The following is a 23,625-nucleotide window of genomic DNA, read 5'->3' on the forward strand; positions in this document are numbered from 1 at the left end:
CTTTGAGCACGGTGCGGTTTCAAGTTGTTGTGGCAGCAATGGAAAAGTACTGAAACCATGATGTGGAGCCGGAAACGCTGCTGAGTCGACACCATTCTTCATCCCACTAACTGTGTTCTGTTTTATTGGGCCAACCAGACATTACAGAATGAGAACATGTGTTATCCCAGACTGCTGTGTATGATCACTATCTGTCACATCAGCATCCATGACCAAATATCAGAGTTTGGGTAATAATGTCCCATTAGTTGAGGGATAAGGTAAATCATTTTATTTTGGGGGGGGGGTCAGACCATCTGATTTTCTCCAGGCGTGTGGCTGCATTAATCCACAGGGGAACGGAGCACACAGACAGCATTGATTATTTCAGGAGGGGGGAGTCAGTCCTCTCTGGAACGGCAATACATAAATAAATAAATACAGAAGGATGTCCTGCTGCATAAGCATCCACCCTTCAACAATACCACTTCAGTTTGCACGCCGAACTGGGGTGGGGGGAGGGCGGGGGGATTTCTAAGTTAAACACATTTCATACAATATTCCTTGACATCAGCACACACACACACACACACCAACCCCCACTTAAAGAAAACACACACACACACATACAGCTCTCATGGGATACCTGCCAATCATCAGACAGTGGGCCCTGCAGGGTTTTATGGTGGACTACAGGATGAGGGGGGGGGTGAGGAGTTCTCTGCTGGGTGACAAACAGCAGAATGCAATAGCAGTCACTGAACTGAACACGTATGTGCCATTGAAGAAAATCTGCAGGCTCACAAATGTTTCACCACGGATATTCCATTCCCGCAATTTTGCTATTGGCATGATGCCTGATTTGAATGCGACTGGAGGCTGCTGTGTGTGAGATGCATGTGATCGTGCACTTCCCAGACGTGACACATGTGTCAGGTTATTAACTCAGCAGGACGCACGGAATAGATAAGCAGCCCTACATTTCTACCGCGTCCAACTAAGCTAACGACCTGAAGTTATAGATCACATTAACCATACACTATATATAATTGAGGCGTGCTGTACCCCTCAAACAAACCGCTACGACGCAGCTGAAAGCCTGCAGTTTGAATAAAATCCAGATAAACACTCTTATTTTCTGGGAAACGATACAGAGACAAGGACACACATGGGAATCAAAGCAAAGGGATTCCCATCTGCCACTGCTGCTTCAACCAAGCTGGGGGGGGTTGGGTGTGGGGATCGCTGCAGCTCTAAGAAATGGTGGGGGTTTCGCCAAGAAGAAAAATACCCACCCATCATCGGTACAACCGTGAGGAAACATTGATGCAACATGACACATCTGGTGCTGAGTAAATGTGCAGCAGTGATGCGTCAGGGCCACTGATGCCTGCAGGGCTCCACTTCACCCCTCGTTTCAACCATTTTTCTCTCTTTCAGCTCTTCTGCTAACAAATCTGCCCTGACTACAAATGTTTTATTCATTTTCAGAATAATTGAAGGCTAGATATGTTCGTCATATGAAAAATAAAAAGATCCTAAGAAACATAGATCAGCTGTTATAAAACCAAACCAACCTAAAACAGTTGGATATAGCTCTGCAGAGGTGGGAGTGGCAGGGGGAGGGGGGGTGCACATGACTCCAAAGCATACGCAAAAAAAACCCAGAAGCTACTGTATTTCAATATGATCAATTATTCCCTGCTGGCCTGCTTCTGTCAGCAGCAGTAGCCTTCTAGTTGCTTCTCACCCAGTTTCTAGGCCAGTCAGGCTGAAGCGGCGCAGCGGCCCCCTCTGCTGGAGAGATGAAGGAACTGCGACCCCCCCCCCTCCACTCACACCTGCGCACGCAACGCACCAGCACGCGTGACCGACAACCTCCACGAGCATGGGCGAGATGAAGTACGGGCCGCACTGACGCGCGCATGCCAACTTCTGTCTTCCCTGTGACTGTTTCTAGTGCGGCACCAAAAGGCGGAGGAGGCGCTGTGGAGCACATTCCAACCCGTCCATCTCATCCTCTTTTCCTCTCTGTAACGTGCACATCTCTATTCATGGTCAAAACAACCGGATACAATTTAATAAAATGGAATCTTACTTTATTTCCTCAGAAGGAAATTCACAATCATTACGTAAGCCAGCAAAAATAATATACATTTTTCCAAATATATACAATAAACAATCACACGGGCTCGCTGACATGAGCTGAGGTGTTGAGATCATCTTCGGTCCCTGCAGAGAAACAGCAGCTCAAAGCAGTCACGCCTCATTTTTTTAGATACAAGTAAAAATGGAGCTTCATCGCCATCTGCTGGCTGACCGGTGTAAGTACTGTGAATCCACAATGGCAGGTGGTTCATGGGAGCCTGAAGCAGATCAAAGTGTGGCTCCGTTGCAATCAGTGTGTGTTTGCTGACTGGAGCTCAATGTGTCCTCGGGGAGCATTAGTTTTCTACTAAGCCAACATCCACAGTCACTCTTCCTCACGATGACTAAGGATAGAGGATATAAAGACAGTCATCCTTATTTTCACATGTGTGACTGATCTAGTTGGGCGGCTCATTGGATAGACGAGTCACGTTCACTGACAGGACTGAATGAGATACAATGCTTACATTTGTTCCACAGTGAATCAGGTGTGTGCAGCACATCTGAATAACCAGATCAGAGATGAGGCAGTGTGAATCTGATCAAACACTAGTCTGATTAATTGGCGCAACAGTAACAAGCACGAAGGATTCTAACGTGATGCTGTTGAATTCATAATTAAAGTCAACTCAGACATTTTTGCTACACATTTGACTAGTTATTTGATCAACCAGAAATAAGAAAAGCAGTTAGACAAATGATCCTGGTCGCAGACCTTCCACAGCTACATTATAATGGAAGTTCTCTACTGAAACTCAAGGGTGAAGACAGCTGAAGTATGAAGGGAGGCAATTCATATGCTAAAAAGGTTCTTTGGGTCAAAGGAGCTAGGTGTTCATTGGGACAATAATGTGTAGATACATGAATTACTTTAAGGCTGCAAGTTAGCTGAATAACCTTTTCCTGTTAAATAACACCTGAATGGGAACATTTGAACCTTTAATGGAAGACAAGAGTCAGAAGTCATGTCGGAACACATGTGCACTTTATTGGGATCGTTTAGTCAGTGTACAGGTTGGCCCCACCGGTCTGGCACCCCATGTTACCCCATCACGTCGAGACCCCTTGCCCCACCACCCCGGGGATGAGGTCACGATTGGGTTTTGCATAACAAAAAAAAAAAAAATTAAACAGGACCAAGATATTTTTAAGGCTGAAAGTACAAAAAACCCAGACATAATTTACATACAAGCCATACTACATCCATGTTTAAGTATGCGCCAACCACTGGGCAGCCTTCACAGAGGCGAATACGTGTCTGAACAATGCAGTTAACATTTGGAATCATGTGTCTGAACAATGCAGTTAACAAACATTTGGAATGACTCAAAAGAAAAAACAAAATGTACATTTTTTTTGAAGTCCCCAGATGCAACTGCAGAACCCTGGGGCATTTTTTAACCTAGCCAAAAACATTACGGTCTCCTTCATCGTTCCAGTTTAAAATCCTGAGTCAAGCGCCAAAAATAACTGAAGCCATGCCAATGAGTTGGTCATCTAGGCTCTGCGCCTGAGTGTGTATGAGAAATGTGTGGTGTGGTTGTTTTGCACAGAGCTGAAGTTGTCGGGCGTTTGGTCGGGGAGGGGGAGGAGGAACAGTCTGTTTAGAAGCATTTGCGGTGGACGATGGAGGGGCCGGACTCATCGTACTCCTGCTTGCTGATCCACATCTGCTGGAAGGTGGACAGAGAGGCCAGGATGGAGCCTCCGATCCAGACAGAGTATTTACGCTCTGGTGGGGCAATGATCTGCAGGGAGACGGCGAAACATGTTAGCATACTCGTCTGAATCATCCGACAACACGAGCAGCAACAAGACGACCATTTGCTGACGCTGCCACAAGTCAGCTCACCTTGATCTTCATGGTGGATGGGGCCAGGGCGGTGATCTCCTTCTGCATCCTGTCGGCGATGCCAGGGTACATGGTGGTACCTCCAGACAGCACGGTGTTGGCGTACAGGTCCTTACGGATGTCCACGTCGCACTTCATGATGCTGTTGTAGGTGGTCTCGTGGATTCCGCAGGACTCCATACCTGAGGGGAGATGGACACTTGTAAGCATGTGGCGGTGCAGGGTAACCAAGGGAGCAACATATTTACATTATGTGACTGTTAGGCTCGAGTAGGGAAACGTACCGAGGAAGGAAGGCTGGAAGAGGGCCTCTGGGCAACGGAACCTCTCATTGCCGATGGTGATGACCTGTCCGTCGGGCAGCTCGTAGCTCTTCTCCAGGGAGGAGGAGGAGGCAGCGGTACCCATCTCCTGCTCGAAGTCCAGGGCGACGTAGCACAGCTTCTCCTTGATGTCACGCACGATTTCCCTCTCAGCTGTGGTGGTGAAGGAGTAGCCACGCTCTGTCAGGATCTTCATGAGGTAGTCTGTGAGGTCGCGGCCAGCCAAGTCCAGACGCAGGATGGCGTGGGGCAGAGCATAGCCCTCGTAGATGGGCACGGTGTGGGTCACACCATCACCGGAGTCCATGACGATACCGGTGGTACGACCGGAGGCGTACAGGGACAGCACAGCCTGGATGGCAACGTACATGGCGGGGGTGTTGAAGGTCTCGAACATGATCTGGAAAACACAAGCAAATAGGTTTTAGCATTTACAAATCGCAGCTTAAGTTTGTTGTGTGGCCACTGCACTCACTACATGCATTAGTGTGAGGCTAATAATTACGTTAGTAGAGAAACAAGTGCAGAAAGTAAACATTCCTTCACACTTGTGCATGTCAGAGTCTATTGGTGCTGAGCTATTCAGCTAAACATAGACACAGGTGCAGAAAAGGCACACAGTCAAGAGAGACCTGTTGATGATAGATCATCTTATAGGGAAGGGGTCCTGAGGAGAGTGGGAGGAAGGAGCAGATGAGAATGGAGAGGGAAACAGGAGGAAATGAGGCTGCATGTGCCCACAAATAAGGTTTACCTGGGTCATCTTCTCCCTGTTGGCTTTGGGGTTCAGGGGGGCCTCTGTCAGCAGGACAGGGTGCTCCTCAGGTGCAACTCTCAGCTCGTTGTAGAAGGTGTGATGCCAGATCTTCTCCATGTCATCCCAGTTGGTCACAATACCGTGCTCAATGGGGTACTTCAGAGTCAGGATACCTCTCTTGCTCTGGGCTTCATCACCAACGTAGCTGTCCTTCTGGCCCATACCCACCATCACTCCCTGAACAAGAGATCAGGATGTGTTAGAGGTGCATGATGTGGCAGTAAACATTAATACGTGCATGCAAGTTAAAGGCAAACCCCTTTGCTATGTACTGTGATAGAATTAAAGTTTAATCATGGAAGTGGACCATTATGACTGATGAAGATTACCTAGATATAGGATTAAACTATACAATGTAAGCAAAAGAGTAATTCTAAGAATGATAGTTTTACATTTTCTTGCAGCTCTGCATTAAATTATCCCGGAATTAGAAAATAACTATTGAGGACTCACCTGATGTCTGGGGCGACCGACGATGGAGGGAAAGACAGCACGAGGGGCGTCGTCTCCGGCGAATCCGGCTTTGCACATACCGGATCCGTTGTCAACAACCAGTGCGGCGATTTCATCTTCCATGGCTGAACTGTTTAAAATAAAGTAAAGAGTAGCGGTGAGGGTGGGGCCGTTAAAAAGGCAAAGTCTCACATCCGCCAACACGCAACTTCCTGTTCGCGGCTTTGCCGCAGTTGGCGAGATCCGCCGCTGGGTGGCGATCGCGCGCCACATTCCAACCAGGCCAGACAAAAGGAAGTGGCACTGCGATCTGTTACCATATAAGGACATGCTTCGGTTTCGAGCCGCTTTGCGGATACCGGCGCCATGGCACGTTGCCAGAGCGACGGCACGGAAAAAGAGAATATCGTTCGACCACTCCCTGCGGTTCACTACCGCTCGGCCGGTCCGTTGCGCAATCGTAATTCTCCTAATATTCGACGGAAAGCCCCGCTTCAATGCCGCTGCGTCACTCAACGGCTTCTAAACTGACCGTTGGTCGCGTTACTATAGTCAACGTTTTGGTAAAAAAAAAAAAAAAAAAAGTCTTTACTTTGAACTTCGAAACATCAGAAACAATGAAGCCGATAATATGTCGCATAATTAACCGATACGTTGAATCATGAATGGGTCGAAGTCCGTGACTGAGGCTCCATTTCCAGAAAGCCACGCCTTTAGCAAGCGGGGGACGATTAGTCATTCGCCCTTTTTCAAGTTGGCAACACCCGAAATCTTTGAATGGAGATTCATCTAAAGAGGTTTTCCCAATCAATTAGTAAAATTTTTGCAGGCCCCATTTTCCCTTTGTGACCAGGGAAATATAAGTCACTAGGGTAGTAGTTATTGAACAAGCCCCAGGAAGTCACTGCGAAATAAAAACTGTTCTTGATTGAAAGCGATCCCGTGGCAAGTTTGAAGGGCGTGTTAGCATGATGTGGCTAAGCTAATGTGCTAAAGTAGGTCACACCCCGCCGCATCGCGCGCACAAAGGGAGCAGCCTGGATCCACAAGACCTCACCTCAAAAGCCTCTTTCGAAGTACCCTGCTGGGAAATTACGCACACCAGCGCAGTTTATAAAATGTGAATTATTCCTAACACGTCAGGGTGAAAAAAACACGTAGTATAATAAAAACGAGATATTCATTTGCCGGTTATATCCAAAAGGCACCTGAGAGTCGCATAAGCCAAAGTTAACGGTCCCGGGCGAGTACCAGTGCGTGCTTTAACACGCCCAAAATGCAGAAACTAGCGTCGTTTAATGCTTATTTTCAATACAATACACTGATAACTGACAGAACAAAGAACCTCGTGGTCTCAAGTCATATTTTCTATTTAAAACCACAAAAAAAATCTAAATCAATCAAAGCAATGCAGGTCATTGTTTACTCGAAACATAATTATATAATCTCCATATTAATAGTTTTGTCTTCTTACCTTCTTGGTGGGGGGGGGCTTTTCGCTTTAAGGAAACCGGTTTCAGGCAAATGATATCCCGCACAAGCTGCGTGTGACGGCGCTCAGAGTGAGTCGTCTGGGTGCGGGCGCACCAGCTTTATACTGCGTCAGCGGCCCGGCTCGAGCCATAAAAGGTAAACTTTCGGAATTGCGCCCTCTGATTGGTGCGACGTCACGCACTGGGGCACGTCGCGTCCACACTGGTGCACCGAGAGAGAGAGAGGCAGCGAGAGAGGGGAGGCCATAGTAGCGAAGGGTTGGAAAAAAATAAAAAGGGGATTGATGCCGTGGGGCCTAGTAAACCTAATCTCTAGATAAACTGTTTTATACACAGTCTAAATTACACGTATGAATTTTTATCGCAAACCATGCCGTCCCGGAACCCGCCATTAGCTTTGTTAAATGATGACTGAAAGCGTTCAGAACCGATGACTCCTCCTCGTGAAGGCTGCAGAGGCCCGAGACCTTTTACCTAAATGCTGCCCCCGGTCTTTCTTATTCCCCCATGACAACATTTGATAATCTGTGAAATTATAGAGGGTTCCGTGTGCGCGATGCTGACATTACTGTCCACTCTGAAAAAACAGCTGTAAGCTCAATGGTAGTTGCAGCAGCTGCATCACCAGGTCAAACACATGACACACGTAACACGCACACACACACAATAACGGTGTGGGAGCTGATCCGTCCCAAGCTGGGGGGAATGGCCGCCCATGCAGGCCGACCCTTTTGTTGTTGCTCATGTTCATTTTTTGGATCTAGTGCTTGTGCTCTGGGGCTCCGTTGTCTCGGGCTCTTCCTAAACGGTCTGCTGGGTGGCCGCTCGCCTCATTCAGCAGTTTGACAAAGGTGTGTCCTTTCTGGAGAGGGTGGCATTGGTTAGCGTTCTCAGATTTTAACTCTGCTCGTATTCACCTCCATCACACACACACACACACACATACATACACACCCTGATCCCATGTCCACTTCCTGGTCCTCCTTATTGCTGTACGGGTGGACTTTAAAAAATGGAGGCCTTTCCCCCTCTGCCTTGTTCGAATCATGACTAATGTGTCCATGTGACACAATCTCAGATATTTTTTGTTTTTTCTAAGGCTCGTAAAATGTCCATTCCTGATTTACTGCCACACTCACAACATCTAACCATTAGTCTTGTCAAACATTTTGACGCCCCACCTTTAAGCACTTGCCTTTCTCTTATTTTACATTAAGGATTTTCTTTTTTCACTTCCTTTGCTCCCCCATATTTTTCTTCCCTCTCTCCCTGTGTCCTCCTCCCAACTATCTTCTCCATAATATTAAACATCTGGCACACACCTTTATTCATTCTGCGCTCAACCACTAAACTACGAGCGCACACGTCAGAAGAGCATCGGCGGCCTCGGTGCCATTTAAACTGGCTGTGACTGAATCTATTGAGACAGCAACCTCTTCCTCCTTTGACGCTTCCGCTTCCCCTCGCTCAGTCTGTTGTTCTCGTCCCCGCGTTCTTGTCCTCATTCATGCTGTTAACTCAGCTTTAAATGGACATCATTGTCGCCCTCACGTGCATCGGATGAGCCCTTTAACGTGCGATGTGACACAACACTTTCAACATGTGAAAAGATGAAGACGGCTCGTGTGACAGATTCTGACGCCGGCCTTTATTTTTACCTGCACTGCTCCAATGATTTTACACTTATTTAGTGGTGATAATCATGTAATAAAAAAACACTCACGGATAAACCTGTCGACTCATCCGGTCTTGAGGGTTTACAGATTGAAGTTTAAGACCCTTCGAGGTGGTCAAAGTTCTACGGGGCCCTCTTATTGATTAACAGGCCTTGAATCACGTCGTTGAAGGTCAGTTCTCCAACCTGGTTCATCTCTGTCCGACCCATGTGAGCCCGTGACGTGTTTGTTCATTAACATTTGTTTGACTCGTGAAAAAGTTCCAATTCTGTGCTGAGGGCGGTTTCCCCCCACGTTCACGCTATTAGCGCAAACAGGGATTGAGAGGAGAATATCTAATCTGGCCTACAGGGAGTGCCTCTGGGTTTTTCAAGCTGACAGTGTGTGTGTCTTTATGTTGGCACGCGCGCATGAATGAGTCAGCTCTGACCCACCTACGTCGATTCAGGTGAAAAACAATAAATGACACGACGTGTTCTTCTTTACTTTGGCATCGTTATTAGCTTTTGCATCACATAGTTAAATCAGCTGTCAGTCTAATGAGGTAAACAGGAAGCTGCGTGTGCAGTGAACGTGTGAGTACAGCTTACCGGTTAAGTGGTGCCTTGTCAACACTCTTCAGTGGGAGTTTATTCTGTCCGAGGGCTTGGAATACCGTCCTGTGAAGACTCCTCTCATGTGTCATAGTGTGTGTGTGTGTGTGTGTTTACACCCGATGGAATACAGGCTCTCTGAGTCGGTACCTCGCTGCCAAGCCCTTGAATCCAATCGAGCCGTCGTGACATTTTTCTCTGGATCTTTGGGCCAGACAGAAGTTTGCTCACAGGCACTCCAGGTATTGTGTGTAGTGTGTGTTAAACAGACCACTCATCAAACTGAGTGACACTTTAACAAGAGCTACAAGTGGAAGCTCAGGACTCAAACCCCGTCATCAGGAGTCAGGGAGAGTCAGAAAATCACTGTCATTTCAGCGCAAAACACCTCGCCTGTGTGTTGCTGCAAGAAATCACGTCGCCCCCGTACGGCCCGCCGGCGGTCTCCAACGTCGGTGCCGTAGTTGGCGGCTACAACTTCTTACTTTTATTTTAATCAGGCGCATTGTTTTGCACGTGCATCCATCTTGTCATCAAACTACCGGCCAGAAGAAAACGTCCCGTCACGTCAAACTATTCCAATAAATAGCTTGTTTAAATCTGCCGGTCAGCGGCCGGCCTGTGACGACCCCTTATTATGTTGTTGTGGGTTTAGCGCCCTTGATTTAGATCACACCGGGGAACCACAGCGACTATCTGCTGCCATGTGATAAGTCGATTAGTCACCCACTGACTTCTGGAACACGTGTATTTATATATGTGTTGTTGGGTGTGTTGTCCAAAGGTAACAACTGCTAATCATAAACAAACGCTATCTGTGAAGATAGTGCAAGCTCAGCGTTTTGCTTTATATGGATTTATGATGGGAGTGAGTCACGACCCAGTCTTTTGCTGACTTCTAACCACCATGATCTCACAACTATAGGAAACACACGCATGCAGGCCTTGCTAAGCCCTGTTAATTTAGCACACATATGTGCCTGTGTGGTCTCTGTGTTTACCAGCGAATTGAAGTCGCCGTGACACCGACGTGTGACGTCATCAGCGCAGGTCTTTCTGTTCAAATATGGTAACCAGCGAAGAAGAAAGCGCCTGTTCTGCAGCGCTGCCACTCCCTGCTTCCACTTAGCCCCTCCCACCACGGCTTCCTGTTTCTCCAGTAAGTTAAGTTTCCCTCAACCCGAGAAGGCCGTCGATGACTAATTCACTCACATTACCCCTCGCTCGCCTCCTCTTCCACTTCCTCCCGTCGCGCTTATCGTGAGCAAAGTTTGATTCTTGCGTTAAGTCCTCTGGGCAGACGCGGCTGAAAAGCAATTTTCGGCTTGTGTGTCTGTGGGGGAAGGGGGAGGAACCAAGAACGGCCTGTTGCTAATGGGTGAAGGCGGCCATAGGGGGGGGTGGGGATGAATACTATATCTATTACCCCCCCCCACACACACACACACACTGACAGAGTCAAACATCTGCCTCCCTGAGTCCACTAGACTGCAAGGCTGCAGCTCAGTACAGAAAAACATCAGCGGCGATGAGCTTTAAGCGAGGAGATGAGAGCGAGAGATAAAGCCAGCAGAATGGACCTGACGTAGATCCACAGAGAGAAGAGGAAGATAGGCAAATAGATGTCATGTTGGAAATGCACATCGCCTGCCATCTACGGGAGCTTTGTTCTTGCTTCACCACATCTTTGGATGTGTGTGTGTGTGTGTGTGTGTGTGTGTGTGTGTGTGTGTGCGTGCGTGTGTAATAGTAAAATGGGAGTAACGAGAGGTCAAGCTGGATGTTGCAACGCTGGGGGTTTTCACATTCACTAGCTCCTTAAAAGAAACAGCTATACATGGATTCACTGTCGAGGAGATTCAGATGGCGTAATTGATTATACGTATTATATCCCTCCATTGGATCAAAGTTTAGCTTAGCTTTGACAAACAGCTCGGCTCTGTGGCTGACAAAGGTCACACAATCGGCCTTGAGGCCTGTTAACATGTTAAATATTGTTAAGCCTGAAAACAATAATGGGCCGTGGGTATGGGCAAAGTTAATAATTTATTTCTACACTTATAGTAAGCGGACTATGAGAGTGGTATCAATCTTTTTATCGAACCTTTGGCACTAAAATGGCAAAACTTTGCGTTCGCTGTTGACGGATTGCCACAGACTTTTGCAGCCCAAATGTGCCCTCCTTCCTTTCTTTCTTTCTTCGTTCGCCCCCCCACACCTCCATGCCCTGCCCTTTCCTCACGCCCTCGTCTTTGCAGTCTGTTGAAAAGCGGCCAATTGTTTGCCATCTATGACTGGTCAGAGTTTGGGGAGAGGGAAGCCCTATTCACCCCTCACCCCTTCCTGCCTCACTCCCTCCTTCCTCCTCCAGCCCCCTCTACCTTGACACAGCCAATGGTGGTGGTGTGCAGCGTCATTGATCCGGGGATCACCGTGGTGACGGTCTGAGGGTCCGAGGCACAGGCCAGTTACCAGCTGTGTGTGTGTGTGTGTGTGTGTGTGCGTGTGTGTGCGTGTGTGTGCTGTGCCTGCCAGCTGGCCTGTTCGTGCCGCGATTGGATTAGCTTCCCATTTAGGGCCGAAATGGATCCTTAACCCCAACCCCCACTTCTCTCTCACACACACACACACATTTTATTGGACACACCCTATCGTGGCTTCCTGACCAGTAGCTTGTGTCATTCATCAAAATGTACACAACACTAAAGTCTTGGAATTCTCTTCAAGGAGTTGAACTGACAAAAGCTCATGTTGGTCTCACTTCAGCTACAAGCCTGGAGCTCTAAAACAAAAAGGGGCGTCCCGGCGCCGACTAAGCACTAATTGTCATTATCCCCAATATTCGATCAGGGATAGATTGTTAAAGCTGAGTGTGATCAAGTGCTTGAAGTACAGATATTACACTACTTCTTGTCAGACAAAAGGAGCTTCTCTGAAACATTTTTTATTTCTGTACCCCACACAAGGCCCCTTGTCCTCTCTTTTTCTGTTCCCTTTCCTGTGCACCCACCTCACTTCCTCCTGGTGTTCTGTGCTGCTATTGGCCCATAGTAGTGGCTGAGGTGCCTTTTAAGGTTGTGTGGTTTTTTATTCAGGTGGTGTGCAAGTCAGGGACTGATGACAGCCTCCGTCGCCTTCACCATTAATGGAGAGCTGTCACAGAGCGAGGCCACAGCCGCGTGTTAAGACATCCCGCTGCGTTTAAAGGACGCAAAGACACACATATATATATATATATATACGCTCGATCACAGTCTCACATTCAAAACAATGTGCACACAAGAAAAACACATGTATTGTGAAAGAACCTATAACTTTACAGCCCAACTAAGAAGAGCAAACCCCACTGACGCACACACATAAAAAACAACAAGGACACACTCTTTATTCACCACTTGTATGGTGGTGATCCCAGGGAGGCTTATCTATCCTTCGCCATCTGTCTGTCTGGTGGGAGGGCTCCTCCTCTCTGATTGGCTCATCGCACGAGACGCCCGCCCTCTGATTGGCTCCTAGCGGAACTTTCCAGCCTCCTGATTGGCCCCTACGTTTAACTTCCTGGTCTCCCCTCGTCCCGTTGCTGCCGCTTCACCGGCGGCCCCCCCTCCGCACGCCCGTACATTTCGGACCGTGGTCCGGTTGGACGTTTCCTTACGCAACGTTACAGCCAGTAACGCTTCCTCTGTCGCTTCATATCGCTGCGTCATCGTCTTCCTCTTCCTGGCTCGATAACCACCAACCACAGTGTGGACCAGCGGTGAAAGTGTAAAGAGGCATTTTGGCAGTGCGCCGCATCCCCTCTTCTCCCTCCTACCCCCCGGCATAGCAAGCCCCCAAAGATACGACTTCGCTGTGCGCATGTGCACGCGTTACTGCTTTGTTGCATTGTAGCACCTCTTGTTTGTGTGTTACTGGGGTTCATTGTTTTGCAGGGTGCATTGTATCATTTTTGTTTGCAGTTCCCACCCTGCACCCCCCCTCTCTCTCTCCCTCTCTCTCACACACACACACTCGCTGTTTGAATGAGCTGCCTGCTCTGCGCCGATTGGCTGCCGGTGGCTGCCATATAAGGGCACGGGCCCAGCAGCAGAGGCAGGAAGTGGGTGAAGAGGAAGTGGAGAGCCGGTTCTCGGAGACCGGCAGGCAGAAATGTGCTGCCTGTAGAGATTTCAGAAGAAACGGCCACGCCTTTCTCTGCGACCCCTCACCACAGTGTCTTTTTCAGTCTACTGCATTCCACCATGGCCTTCTCGCACTACAATGCTCACCCGTCATCCTCCCTTTTCTTCTGTTCTCCCCTGTTTTTACATCCTCTCCTCATTAGCGCATTCCAAAAAACAAACCGAAAGGTGTGGCAAGCTCATTGGTATTACATGCTGTGCTGTAAGAGGCCTCTTATTCACTCGCGGCAGCGCTCTTTCAGCTTAGTGCAGCGTACTGGCTTTGCTTTACAGCCCAGAGTCGGCCGAAGTCCACTCGAAGCTACGCAGCACCAGTGCATGGTGTCAGCTATGATGTAATGTGGTGATTTGTGACATGCAGCTGGGCTTTAGCTCCATGTCCCCAGTTTATAAACATAAATCTAGTTATTTTGGTTCTTTTCCGACTCAATAAAGGCCAATTTTAAAGGTTGGCGATCGAGGCCCGTTCGGCTGTGAGGAGACCACGGTGGACACACTGCGGAGGTCACATCCCCCCCCCTCCAGCCTGGAAACACCTCGTGAACCTTCAGGAGAGCTGAAGGACGAGTTTGGAGAAGGATGAGTGACCGAGCTTAGTCTGCTCCCACCAGGAATAACCGGACCGGAGCGAGAGGTGGAGGAGGAGGTTGATAACGCAGACCATGAGGGTCATCTCCTCTTCTAACACCAGCAAAAAGGAGCTGAGCAGCATGGTCCGAGGCCTGAGAGCAATGCCTCTTTTTTACGCCACCGATGTGTATTTCTGACCCATTTGACACGGCGGCCTTGGCGTGGGCTTCAGAAACCGGTCATTCAGAGTGAAGACGCCGCTGCTGCCAGCCTCATTTCACAACCGCTCCTCTCCCCCTCTCTCTGTGCAGCGTGGTTTGTGTTTGAGTTGGCAGGAGTGTGCGTTTGCAGTTATGTGTATTCTTTGTTTTTGCGGGTGTGTGTGTGTTTGTTGACATGCTTTTGTGTTTATGAGGCCGCACCCCCCCCCCACACACTCCTCCTTTAACGTCGACGTCCATAAAAGGAAATCTTTAAGTTTGTCACATGACAACAAGCTGAGGAATGTAAGACCGGTCACATGGGACGGTGTCTCAAGGAAAGCAGCTTCGTCCTCTGATGACTGTGAAATGATGTGTGTGTCTCTTTGTGTGCAGATATGTGTGTGTGTTCGTCTCATTAGATTGCTATTTGCGTGCACCCACGACAACTCCACGTGTATATCAACAACTCAGCAGTGAACAATGTTTCTCTTGTGTGCATGTGCCTTCCTTCGGTTGTGTGTGTGTGTGTGTGTGTGTGTGTGTGTGTGTGTGTGTGTGTGTGTGTGTTGCGTTTGTGATCACAGGGGAATTCACAATTCAAGAGATTTCACTTCTCTTTCAGTTAGGTTTCAGTAACTGGAAACTGCAGAGGAGGACGTTCCAATTTCCTTCTCAGACTGAAGGAGAAGTGTGTGTGTGGGTGTGTGTGTGTGTGTGTGTGTGTAAGTGTACCTCATCTGTGGTCTGTGTGTACAAAGGTGGGAGAGCCCAAATTTTCCAATTTTACATGAGGATTAGAAACAACAGAATAAAAGCCCCCACTTTCTGCTCTGCCGTCACTCAGCCCTGCGTGGGACCAGGCATGAAATAAAACCCTGTGTGTGTGTGTGTGTGTGTGTGTGTGTTTATGTAAGCGGGGGGGGGGGGGGGGGCTGCTCTGCTGAGGCTGCTCTGTACTGCCTCCTACAGCCGCCGGCTCTCTAAGGAAACCACGACGTTGTCACTTTCTGTGACAGAGACGGGGACTTCCTCCAAAACTCAGTCAAGGCCTCGCACCATATAAGGTGAACAGTTGGCAGGACTCACTCAGTGGCATCGGTGCACAACCCTGAAGCCGTGTCTTCCACGTCGCCCTTGCGTCTCTGTGCGTGTCGCCCAGGGGGACGGGGACGTTCGGGGGCGACAAGACGCCGTGTGGTTGACATCTGCAAAAATGGACCAAAGGCACGAGCTGAAGTGTTCCTGCTTTGGTGTCAATCAAACTTTCATATCAGCGATTAGCCCTCTAAAATATGTGTTCGTTTTGCACACCTGGGTATTTTCTCCAGACGTCGCACCATCACGCCGCTGACACGTGGCTGTCAGGTGTTGCTCGCCATCTTATATCAGCGCGTTAGCTTCTCAACACTTGCGAGCTAAGCAGAAAGCACAGTCTTAATTAATGGCACCAAATTGTGCAAACACATCTAATGCCGATCCATCTGAAAGGTGTGGAAACATGGGACGTGACCATCAATAGATTTACGTGACCATCACTAGATTTACGTCACTAGATTTACGTCACTAGAAAGTAAATAAAGTAAGTAAAGAAGTGTATCTCTACGCCGCTGCTGATCTTTGTGCCTGTGTCATCTGAGGAATGTGCCGCCCAGCCAGCAGGAAATCGCTGCGCAGAACCTAATTCGGGCATCTGTCATCCCTGGCGGTTTGTTTTATCTGTGCGTGACCTCCGCTGACCGCATTCCCAACGCCTCACCTCCACCCCCACCCTCAGCTTTTATGGTCAGGGGGTGAAAAGGGGAGAAGGGCAGGTAATCTGGCAACGTAAGTACAGAACAATGAGGTGCAGCGGAGCGGGAGAAAGAGCAGAGATGGAGGAGGACAGACGGGGACGTCAGGTGGATTCATTCATGCTCCTCCTGTGACTCAGGCCACCACCACCACCACCACCACTCCTCCCCCCCAGCGACAACCCAGAGCCCTCCATCCCCGGCCTCCCTCCTCCACCAGCTGGGCGCACACACACACACCACTGGGGGAAAGTGGATGAGGCGATGTAATGTCCGATGGTCCTCCTCTCGAGTGAAGTCGCTTCTTTTGTTCTCGCCTTACTCATTCAGTCCTTTACCCCTCCTTGTCATCTCCTAGACTTTGGCACGTTTCTCATGCGCGGTAATTAACTGCGCGTGCGCGTGTGTGTGAAGGTTAACAAGCTTGTTTGGCAGCAATGTGTCCCTCTTGCTCCTCCTCTCCCTCCGTGTGAGGCCGATGGCTGTGCTCCTCTTTCTCTCCTGCTCACTGTCACTTTCTGTCCGGGGCTTAAAGTGGGAACGCTGGCTTTGAAGGGCTGGTTCAAGCTACCTTCCACCAGGGAAGGATAAATAAATAAATAAGGACTGCGCCATAAGCACAAGCACACAATGTTTGTGTGTGTTACAGCTAATGATGTGGGATTCCCTAAGCAGAGTCAAACTCCAAATATGCAGGTCAAGAGGCGCTGCGTTATCCCTGTGCTGTTACGTAACTATACACGAATGAGGAGACCCACAACTTGCAGGGTGTGCTGGGACATTCCGTGCAAGCAGCTGTTAAAGCTCTTTGCTGTAGAGGACACACATATAGGACACTGTTAAGAAGTGTGTGTGTGTGTGTGTTTGGTAGTTATGTCCTGACTAGAGGTAGAAGAGAGAGGGATTAGCTGTTTGCAGGTAGATAACTCGCTGCGCTGCGATTGGCTGAGGTCTGCAGGTAATCACCTGGACCAGATTGCCTTATAAGGAGACTCGCGCTCACGGACCGGCGGCAAATCCCTCGTTCTATAAAACCGTGTTTCAAACCACCGTTCTTTTAATTCTCCTCCTCCTGGACTTTCTCTTTATCCCACCGCCCCACCCTGTCCCGTTGTTCTGTCCTCGCCGCTGACTCGCCGCCTCTTTCCACGCCGCCTCTTTCCACGCCGCTGCTTTGCGTGAAGCTTCCAGGCCGGCAGGAGACGGAGGAAAAGGCAGCGAGGGGCAGCTGCACCTTTCTTGGCTCGTCTGATTGTAAGCTGATAAACTGGAACATGCTGGCAAGCTGTTACATAAAGGAGACGACCTGTGTGTGAGAGACACAGTAAGCAGCAGGCCGTTTGCTGTCTTCTTGTCCTCCGGTTTCCTCGGTAACGCTCAGACTTCTCGGTTCGTCCTACTGACATTTCCTTTGTGTGAGGTATTTGCTCGTGTCTGTGGTTCGTCCGAGAGGAGACCACGCTGTTCCCGGGAGGAAGTGGAAGATGTTGAGCTTTAACTCTTCTTCCTTACTCCTCATTTTACAATGAATCACATTTAACATGAATAGTCCAGCTGATGTACATTATCGTGAAATGAAGCTCCGTGAGGAGTTTCTCATCTCTCGACTACTTGAGCAGCTCTTTATAACAATTTATCACCAACACTTTGACTGCAAGGGTTATAAATATAGTTCTAATATATGATCCATCAGTCTGCACTGCGCTCAGCGCGAGTACTCATCCAACTCACAAAGGTTTCTATTTCTTTGGGCGGCTGATGGGAAACCCGATGAGTCCTCTTGCATTCTGTCTCAACAGGAAACTGGTGTAATTCTGCTTTGCATGGAGGTCCGATGGGGTTCTGATGGACGATGTGTCTCCATTCCTGAATGTGCAGCAGTTCCTGGTTCACTCGGGAGAGAGAAGCTTCCTTAATGAGAAGTTGTTCCAATCATTCATTCCGGGTTAATGGGCGAATGAAATCTGTGGGCAAACTAAGTTGTATTTTAAACACATGAGGTAGATCTGCGTCTGTCTGCATACTGGGATCAAACCAGTGAAACCACTGGTCCGGCCTTCAAAGGGGACTGGTCACTGTGTTTAAGATGGCAATCTGCACCAGATGTTAATCATCCCACTGTGTGTGTGTGTGTGTGTGTGTGTGTGGTGACTGGGTAATATCATGGTGTGGGCCTGTGTGTGTGTGTGTCAGCAGATGGTGTGTGTCTGTCACACTGTCACACACATGCTGCCTTCCATTATCAGTTCCCAGTCATCAATTATTCACAGCAGGGGATCGAAACCAATGGAGACAATTACTAAACAAATACATTCAAATACAACTCAGTGACATTTCACCTTATTTTCTTAAAAATGACTAAATACGTTTGAACTGATCAAACTGAGTGTGTGTCAGTTCATTCTCCTTAACAAGGTGTGTGTGTTTCATATCTATGTGCATGTGTGTGTACGTCAAAATGAAAAGACGCACAGCAGCTAAATCTTTCAGGGAGTCTCTGTAATAAGAGGCCAACAAAGAACAGCTGGTGTTGGTGCTCGAGGACGTGTGTGTGTGTGTGTGTGTGTGTGTCCAAAGAGGCTCTGTCAGGGGGCCTCCAACCCTTTGTTGCAAGGGGGCACATCATTAGCATCTAAACCTCCCTACTGCCCATGAAGAGAGATGAGGGGAGATGAAACGCTGAGGAGAGACAAGGGAAAAGGGGAGAGAGAGAGAGAGAGAGAGAGAGAGGGGGAGGAATTGGGAGAGGTGGAGTGAGGCCGGGGGAGGAGGGGACCCGGGGACACAACAGGAAAGTGGTTGCAATGACCGGTAACACCTGCCAGCTCAAATAAATGTACCTTGTGTGTGTGTGTGTGTGAAACCATCCATGTGAACATGTGTGATGCTCCCTGTGTAGCTGTGTGTGCGTGTGTGTGTGTGCGTGTGTGTGTGTAGCTGTGTGTGTGTGTGTGTGTGTGTGTGTGTGTGTGTGTGTGTGTGTGTGTGACAATGACATTGTTCAATAAGTAGGCGGGTGGTGTACTGGTGTAGTTCGCTGCTGTTACCAGTGGGTGGAGCAACAGAGCTCCTTTAGACTGCGTGAGTGACAGACACACACAGACCTGTGAGTCCTCCAACGTGCTGAGTTGGATAAGGCAAATATTTGTGTGAAAGCCATCAAGTGTGAGCTAAATACAAGCATAGATGTGTGTAATTAGTACAAAAAAAGAATGAATACACATTGTATGTGATGTAGCTGAAACAATCAAATACTATGGAATGTTTATTTGCTATAGATGTGAAAGATAATAGATAATATGAAAGATAATACCATGATTTAGGAAATATGATGATATCAAGATGGAAGTAGTATCATTTAGTGAAATAAATAACATGTAAACGGTCTTGGTCTTAGGTGAATGAACTGTTATAACTCAAAGAATGGGCGGCTCAGCAGAAGCTCAAACATCGGGAATGGAAACCGGAAGAAGCCCAGACGCCGGGTAAGGAAAGAAAAGCTCGCCACGGGGGGGGAATGGATGCCGCAGAGCACCAAAATATAAGACTTCATGGTGTCGTGGCACAATACCCGACCCACAGTCTCCCTGTCTGTTCTCCCTCACGGCTCTCATCCACCCTTCTCTAGGAGCTGAAGCCGCTGTACACCACCTGTACACCACCTGTACACCACCTGTGCAGCACCAAGGAGCAGACAGACACAAACAGCAGCCAACTGGTGAACACAGAGGAGCATTAAGCAGCTAAAGAGACCACAGCGGAGCTGAAAGAGTGAACAACTTTAGATTCAGTCCACTAATATGCAGATGATGTATCTTCTCACTGCATTAACTGATGTTTGGTGGAGTTAAAGAAGCTGTTTTAACTCCACCAAACATCAGTTAGAAGATACATCATCTGCATATAAGTGGACTGAATCTAAAGTTGAGTTCATTTCCTAAGTTTAAATACTGAACACCTCAGAGATCAAAGAGTCGGAACAAAGTCTAATGGAAAAGGAAGGAGAGCTATTCAGGCCACTGATCACAGTGACGGTGTTGATTCATGAGGACAGGATGTGATGTCACAGGCCCTCGCTGTTAGACAGGAAGAGGTATTTTTAGTGGCATCCTGATCCTGAGTTTCCCTGCAGTCACTGCTGGAGACAGCCATCAGCCCCCAAAATCAATTCACACACACACACACACACACACACACACACACACACACACACACACACACACACACACACACACACACACACGCACACACACATGCATAAACACAACCATGCGCATGCACACAGCAGTGCTGCATTTGCATGACCTTGAATAGATATTTGGCGTCTCATTTGTTCTCCCACAGAAATCTGTGTGTCTACTGTTGGGGGAGGGGCAGACGATGAGACAGTTGCACACATAGCTGACCGTTGTGCTACCACACAGACACAGACACACAGACACAGACACACAGAAACACACATGATTCTAACATACAAGCACATACATACAGACACACGCCGACAAACAACATTCAGTTTTCCGCCCATGGCTCACTGCCCTGTTTCTCTTGACTGACCCATTTATTTCTGTTGGCTGCAGGCATCAGGGACGCAGAGACACACACACACGCACACACGCACACACAAAGCTACACACACTTCATAATGTGTTAAACAGAGGGAGAAGCTATGAAGTTGCTCTGCTGATCTTGGCTCAAATGCCCTGCTGTCACCATGACAATGAGGGGGTGGAGGAGCTGGAGGCACCCCCAAAGCACACACACATAGAGGCAAACACACACATGCACACACACCCACACACTGACCTATGACCTGACCGCTGTGTGTAGAATGGAGGCGGAGGAGAGGAGGGGAGTGTTTGGTGTTCCCCAGTGGCTGCAGCCTCCAGCTCTTTGTTGGTGGAGAGGAGGCCCTTGGTGGGGCTGCAGCTGTGCGCACACACACACACACACACACACACGCTCACACACACAAGAAAACACACACATTCCTCAGTGATTGCAGGAGACACCAGCGCGCACAACTGCCACCATCTCCCACGTTCAACACATTCACACATGTCTCAATAAAATAATAATGATGATGTTGAAACGAAATAGAGCAAAGTTTGACCAAATGAATGACGAGTGTCTCACAAACTGCTGCACAACGTTAAAAGAGTAGCTCAAATAAAAATGCATATTTAAAAAGGCAAAGGGTGTGCAGTGATGCTGGCAGCTCCGCGAGGGCCAACTCATGCTAACACCAACACGCTAAAATGCTCGCAATAAGAATGCTAACGGGTTTTTCCAGTGTGATGTCTGCCATGAGTGTTAGCATGCTAACATCCGCTAATTTGCTCATTTTTCGTCTAGCTCAGCCCGAGCTTAGAAGTGTCTATGGCTTGGAAATGACGATGAGATGAAAAGATGCCGTTTCACTCTCTCATCTCTCCTTCCTGAGTCATGTCCTCTGATCTTTGAGCCAAAAGGGATTCTGCGTTCTTTAAGCTTTAACGGTGCAGTGATGCACAGCAAGTAGGGCTCACATCTTACGACTGACTATGATTTTGACAGATGTGTTTCATTCTGATGAACATTTTTATAGAAAAAAATAGGACTCATCTCTGAGTGGTCTCCTTTGAAGATCCCTGCAGAGTCCTTTTGTTTCTAAGGAAACGCGATCCGAGCAACCAGACAAAGAGGAGTACAAGACCTGTGCCATCATGAAAACAATCAATACAGCCAATAGGAAGAGCCGCTGTAGCCGGGGATGAGTACAGAGTGTGTTGGGTCACCTGCTCCCCAAACCACAATCCATTCAGATACACAAAGACTTGAATTACATTCTCTTGTAGGCAGATTTGTGTTGTCTACCTGAAGCAATGTCACATTACGACTCACATACAGCACCATCTCACTTGAAACTTGAGACCGCCTTTTTGTAGCCAATGACCATTATGCGCATTGATGGCACAGCTACAATGTAGGTTAATGGAGAGGTTTTTCATGATGGGATCGATGTTGACCCAACATGACATATTTGCTTTTGCATGGACCTGCACACTATCGTTATACAATAGTTTCTATGACTGCCAGAAGGAATATGGGTTAAAAGCATCTTTGTTGTCCATTTATCCAGTTTGAGAGCCGTTACTAAGTGCTGTTAATAACCTCGCCACAGCGAGAATGAGGGAATAAGGCTACTAAACGAATCACACTTTGATCCAAATAGAAAAATATCTCACAATCTGGATGTTGGTTGGCCCACATTTTCCAGACACATCTGGAATGATGTGTCCTGATTGGTGCACATGGCGATGCGGCGGCGGAAAGCAACGCTCTGATTGGCTCCAGCTCAGAGGTGTGTGTTACACAAGTACGCCGATTGGTCCGCTTTGTGTCGTCTGACGCAATGCTGCAGTGCTGAGCCGTCTGCAGGTGTCGTGGTGTGAGTGTGGTAATTGTGTCAGCGTGTCACTGTGCACTCTAACTTTGTGTGTGTGTGTGTGTGTGTGTCTGTGCCCGCTGCAGCAGAGCGCCCGCCCTCCATCAACCAACAGATTTGAGGCTGGTCTCCATAGCAACCATCCTCAAAGCCCGGTTTGTGAACAAAGATAGCTTTCCTCTCTTCCTCCGCTCTTCCTTTAGACCAGGCGTGCACAGGGTCTCCTGTGGCGAGCTCTCCCTGGGGAATCCTGTGCATGTTTGTGTGTGTGTGTGTGTGTGGGTGCAGACTCCCTAAGAGATGCACAAGAGACTGCGTGTTTGTTTGTGTGTCCGTGTGTGTTTGGATGAGGTGTGGTGTAATGACCAGTCATGCCCTATCGGGGTCTTCTCCAGATATGTATTATCAGAGAAGGGGAGACTGCGTGTGTCTGTGTGTGTTTGTGTGTGAGTGTCTGGTGTGATGTGAGTTAGGAGGGGTGAGGGGGGGGGGGGGTCATGTCAGAGCATCCCCCTTAAAACAAAAATTTTACATTTCCAACAATGGAGGCACCCATCTGGTGGGAAAGATAGACGAAGAATGAGGAGATATGCACCACGCTCACACACACACACACACACACACACACACACACACGCACACACACAGTTATAATGCCACAGTGTTATCTCTCCAGCGGTTGCTGCAGCTTGTGTGAATAGTTTGAATAGTAGTGAATGGTGAGGGAATAGTTCCCTCACTTTTGACGAGGGCGGTGCTCAGCTATTACCTGTACGTGCAGCACTGGCAAAGACAAAGTTCAGCACTGCACTGAAAGCACCGGCCTCTGGTGACGGGTGCCGCTGTTCTGAGGGCAGTCGCACTGACTGCTGCTCGTCTGGAGGATGAACGAGGGAATGTGAGTGAGTGAGAAATAACAACGACCTGGGTGTGTTTATACCTTCTATACATTGTGCTATTTGTGTACGAAACCACAATAAAAATATAAAGCAGGCATATATCCACCATATCTGCACCGTAACATTTCATACATACAAGATTCAGAGTTGTATTTTTGTTACGGGACCTCAAGGCGGCGTTACATCAGCTCTGCCAACAGGCTACGAAAATCCACATAGAC

General features: G+C 48.3%; 1 protein-coding gene across 3 annotated transcripts; it reads right to left on the reverse strand.

The window, feature by feature from the left end:
- Nucleotides 1-3,090: 3,090 nt before the first annotated feature.
- Nucleotides 3,091-10,669, reverse strand: actb2 (actin, beta 2). Of its 3 annotated transcripts, none has more exons than XM_078084691.1 (7): nucleotides 10,547-10,669; nucleotides 7,047-7,267; nucleotides 5,573-5,702; nucleotides 5,057-5,296; nucleotides 4,264-4,702; nucleotides 3,980-4,161; nucleotides 3,091-3,875 (listed from the first exon to the last, which is right to left on the reverse strand). In XM_078084691.1, exons 3-7 carry the CDS (start codon nucleotides 5,693-5,695, stop codon nucleotides 3,732-3,734), a joined length of 1,128 nt encoding a protein of 375 aa, XP_077940817.1. In that variant the 5' UTR covers nucleotides 5,696-5,702; nucleotides 7,047-7,267; nucleotides 10,547-10,669; the 3' UTR covers nucleotides 3,091-3,731. The 3 variants fall into 3 exon arrangements, with proteins under 3 accessions (XP_077940817.1, XP_077940816.1, XP_040047597.1); XM_078084690.1 differs by having other exon boundaries at nucleotides 9,332-10,666; XM_040191663.2 differs by lacking the exon at nucleotides 10,547-10,669 and having other exon boundaries at nucleotides 7,047-8,129.
- Between the last annotated feature and the right edge of the window lie 12,956 nt (nucleotides 10,670-23,625).

This window comes from Gasterosteus aculeatus, chromosome 11, assembly GCF_964276395.1.
Source record: "Gasterosteus aculeatus chromosome 11, fGasAcu3.hap1.1, whole genome shotgun sequence".
Classification (NCBI taxonomy): domain Eukaryota; kingdom Metazoa; phylum Chordata; class Actinopteri; order Perciformes; family Gasterosteidae; genus Gasterosteus; species Gasterosteus aculeatus.

Bases quoted from the DNA above. Each gene is read 5' to 3' on its own strand.
- actb2 (XM_078084691.1), bottom strand. From the start codon at position 5,695: ATGGAAGATGAAATCGCCGCACTGGTTGTTGACAACGGATCCGGTATG. The intron at 4,703-5,056 runs GTAAACCTTATT...TGTGTTTTCCAG, and splicing joins ACAGGGAGAAGATGACCCAG to ATCATGTTCGAGACCTTCAA. The intron at 4,162-4,263 runs GTACGTTTCCCT...ATCTCCCCTCAG, and splicing joins CTTCCAGCCTTCCTTCCTCG to GTATGGAGTCCTGCGGAATC.